Source organism: Procambarus clarkii, chromosome 30, assembly GCF_040958095.1.
Source record: "Procambarus clarkii isolate CNS0578487 chromosome 30, FALCON_Pclarkii_2.0, whole genome shotgun sequence".
Classification (NCBI taxonomy): Eukaryota; Metazoa; Arthropoda; class Malacostraca; order Decapoda; family Cambaridae; genus Procambarus; species Procambarus clarkii.
The window spans coordinates 33,647,908-33,652,072 of record NC_091179.1 but is presented as its reverse complement, the minus strand read 5'-3'; the positions used below and the strand labels follow the sequence as shown (position 1 = coordinate 33,652,072).

At 43.3% G+C, this 4,165-nt stretch overlaps 1 protein-coding gene across 1 annotated transcript; it reads right to left on the bottom strand.

Moving 5' to 3' along the window:
• Positions 1 to 2,943: 2,943 nt before the first annotated feature.
• LOC138370038 (uncharacterized) lies at positions 2,944 to 3,353 on the bottom strand. The gene is made up of 2 exons (XM_069333813.1): positions 3,227 to 3,353; positions 2,944 to 3,185 (listed from the first exon to the last, which is right to left on the bottom strand). The coding sequence occupies exons 1-2, from the start codon at positions 3,351 to 3,353 to the stop codon at positions 2,944 to 2,946; spliced, it is 369 nt and encodes a 122-aa protein (XP_069189914.1).
• Positions 3,354 to 4,165: the final 812 nt, after the last annotated feature.

Here is a 4,165-nt window from a genome sequence, read left to right as displayed (position 1 = left end):
CCTCAGAACACTGAATGTGCAACTGGAAAAGTAGGGGGACCGTGGGAATATCATGACAGATCAAGAAAGCACTAGAGGTATGGGGCCCAGCAAAGGCTGGAGGAGAAGAATGAAAGGAGTAACCACGAGCGACCAGAACGAGCACCACGCATCAGCTCCTGGAGACAAACACAAAACGGTGAAACCTGCATTATCAGAAGTTGAAGTGGAAGTTGGCAAAAAAAAAACGAATATTCCATTGAAGAATAGACATTGTCGAAAATAGACAGAACAAAAACAGAGAGCAAGGGAGAAACAAAGGCAATAGAGAACACATTATAGAACACACTAAGCAAGATCAGGATCAGTGAAACCGTGGTTACGGGGCATTGGTAACTCAAGCAAGGACGAAGGAGTCGATGGAGCGGTGGGATGGACCGACGGCGGACTGACAGAGTCCGGAGTGGGAGGAGTCATCGGAGAGGGGCGGTCAAGGGAACCAGGGAGACAAACAGGGGAGGCACCTCGTCAAGGGCAGCATCCAAGAGAGAATCAAGGACCATGGGAAGCTGGGACAGGGAACTCAACCTCCGAAATGGGAAAGGATGCAGGGATAGTCAGAGTCGGAAGGTGAGGAAGAGCAGGGCCTTCTTACCCGCCGGGGAGGAAGAAGGAGAGAAGCCAGGCTCACGTTTGTGACGTAAAGAGTCAGGTGTAACCAGCAGCAATGTACTGAACGACAGCCTCTATAGTTTCAACAGAAGGACAACGGGAACGGTCAACATGATTCCTGGGAGGAGGATGGACAACGGGCTGAACAGACAGGCGGAGTGGAGGGTCAGAGAAAAAAGGGAGGATTGAGAAGAAGGATTGGGGTAAGTAGGGAAAGAGGGCACAGGAGACGGAGGGAAAACTGGGAAGGAAGAAAGGAAACACCAGACGGAAAACCTGGAGGAAGACGCAAAGGACCAGGTGAGGTGGTGGTGGTGGTGGTGTCCGAGTCCAAGGCCTGGAAACTTGCGAAACTGAGAAAATGGGAGAAGGCGAGAAGTGGTGGAACGCAACACACGAGCAAATGACATTCCAGAGAAAGAGGGAAGACGGTGAACCTGGCGTCTCGCCTCGGGAAAAGATAAATGATCGTGATGTTTCAAATTGAGGTTGGCTTCCCGAAATTGGTAATGCACACATGCACGGGAGAAGGCAGGGTGGGTATATTGACACCAAAGACACAAAGGGGGTATATTGACTCTGCACTTGTGCATTTGAAGGGGTGGCTCCTTGAAATGCCCAAATTTCCAGCACCTATTGCAGTGGCGACAAGAGGGAGGGATTTTCTACAGAACGGAACTCCTGGCACTAGCAAGAATTATGGAAGAGATTTACTATCAAAAGTGATCTTCACTACGCGAGTGTGGTGTTCTGTGTTGCTGTGGAAGCCTTGCTTGTAGGGTTGATACAAAGCCATTGCTTGATTACTGACTAATACTTATAATGATACATGACTAGCAGACAAGAGTGGCGGGAGTCCTGCCTACTCGTTGTTGTTTACCTATACAGTTCTATATGATGGCGTATGAAATGCAGCGCATGCAAACGGATGGTGCCGTTTGCTATGAAGATGACATTCCCTCCTTTTCTTTAAAAGAGTGATTACAGGAGGTCTTCCATGCTTGTAGCACTAACCAAAGTTATTGACACAATGTATGTTATTACATATCAATGGATGTTGCATATATTTTACAATAATTAAGCACACAAATAATTTAAACAACTTAATCTTTACCACACAGGATTTCAATGTTAAAAAATACAAATGCAATGTTAAACAACGATGAAAGAAACTGTACTACAAAGTTACAAAATATTGAATGAGAGCTCTGCATTATTCAAACAATATTAAATTTAATTTGGCATAAAAGGTAAATACTTTGCATTACATAGGAACAAAATTAAGTATCAAATAGCTTAGGGAGTTTACAATGACGTTTAAGACGAGAGTCCTTAAACACAAGAATATCCCATGATGAATAGTTTGTTAAGTTATAACTCGCTTTTCCTTTATCGTTTGTATGACTTTGCACTTCATCGGTTTCTACACTAGTTGGTATCACTTTGAAATAAGCCATATTACGTGTTATACTATGATCTCAATTACTTGCAGTTACCATAGTTCTTTTTACACTAATCACTATATATAGTTTCGTATGATATGGCATATCTAGCTTTCCCTTTTTTTTCTTTTTAACTAGAAGGGTGTCTCCAACCTTAAAGGATTGTTCCTTTGCCAACCGGTTCTCGCACTTGCTTGCTGTCAATATTGGCTTATTTAATAAGTGCATATGTGACATACTAATCGGTTGTGAATATTTTAGCTTACCTTAAAAAGCTTCATAGAAATCACCGTCCTCACCTAACCTTATTAGTATGTTAAGATAAGCATCTTATTGCTTCAAAATTACAATTGTTACTTAACCTATACCGTTGATAGGTTAAGTAATAATTGTAAATAAGAAGCAATAAGATGCTTATCTTAACAACCTATACCATTGATAGGTTAAGTAATAATTGTAAATAAGAAGCAATATGATGCTTATCTTAACATACTAAGAAGGTTAGGTGAGGTCGGTGTTTTCTATGAATCTTTTCAAGGTAAACTAAAATATTCACAATCAATTAGTATGTCACAAATGCACTTATTAAATAAGACAATATTGACTATAAGCAAGTGCGAGAACGGGTTGTCCTTTGCACGTTGATCATGAGCAATTTTCATTTTGCCTTTGGCTAATGAATCCTTCTGAGCGAGATGTTTATCCGTTACCTCAGCTGGCATGACAGGTAGTGTGATCCTCCAAATATGAGTTCACCAGGCGACTTGCCCAGTGTTCCATGCGGTGTTGCACGGTAGTTCCTGAGAAAAGTATACATAGCTTGTTTCCAGGATCGTCCTTCGGCATGAGCTCAGTGTATCGCTTTTATGAGTAGTTGCATGAACCTCTCGACTTCTCCATTTGCTTGAGGATGTAGTGGCATCTCACGGCGGTGTCTGAATCCAATATGCTCAGCAAAGTTGACGAAGTCTTGTCCATTGAATGGCGGTCCATTGTCCGTCTTGACAACTTCAGGAATGCCAAAATTTTGAAAGATCTTTTCGAGTTTTGGGATGACAGCCTTTGCAGATGTGGAACCGATTATTTCTAATTCTGGATAACATGAGTGATCATCAATGGCTACCATAAAATACTTCTAAGTTGGTAGCGGTCTGCACAGGTCCATCGATACTCCAGTCTCTGGTGCGGCAGGTAGTAGTGAAGGTTGTATAGGTGTTGGTCTTGAAGTATCCACTGCAGTTTGGCAAGGGACATAGGCATTATGCATGTCCTTTGCTTGACGATCAATGCCAGGAAACCACACCTTTTCTCGTAGCCGCTGTTTGGTCCTAACAAGACAGTGTTGTCCTTGATGTGCAAGCTTCAGAGCACGCTGCTGGAGAACTGCTGGAATGACTATACGCGTACCTCGCAGCAGTGTCGCGTTCTTACATAACCTTCAATTCTGTCTGGATACATTCAAGTGTTTTGAATGCATCTTGGTCAACTCCTGAAGGCAGGATGCATGGAAACTTTTTCTTGGTCAATGCATCCACTGATGCTTGCAGAGTTGGGTCCTCTAGAGTATTCTAAGGACTTCCTCTCTTCCTTCTGCCAGAAGGAAGAGAGGAAAGAAGACCACTGAGGGCAACCAGAAAAAGAGTAGTGCTCAGAACACTTCCTTGGGGCACACCCTCGTATTGCTGAAAAGAGGCAGAGAGAGTGGTACCAAGCCTCATTCGAAAGGAACAACGAGAGAGGAAGCTTTGGAGAAAGAGAGGGAGATTACCACGAAGGATAAAGGAATGAAGTTGGGACAGAATATGATATCGCCAAGTGGTGTCCTAAGCATTTTCCAGGTCAAAAAGGACGGCAACAACGGAGGTCTTCACAGCAAAAGCAGTACGAATATAGACCTCCAAGTTCACCATGACATATCTTGTGCTGCCAAAGTTTCGAAAACCAAATTCAGAAGGGAAGAGGTGGTGATAGTGTTCTAAGAACCACATCAGACGAACGTTAACCATACATTCAAAGAGTTTGCAGACATAACTCGTGAGGGCAATAGGGCCGAGGTCCTTAGGGGATGTCCC

Excerpts from the sequence above, each read along its gene's own strand:
- LOC138370038 (XM_069333813.1), bottom strand. The coding sequence starts at position 3,353 with ATGCCTATGTCCCTTGCCAAACTGCAGTGGATACTTCAAGACCAACAC. Across the intron at positions 3,186-3,226 it reads AGACCGCTACCAACTTAGAA|AATTAGAAATAATCGGTTCC; the intron begins GTATTTTATGGT and ends CATGTTATCCAG.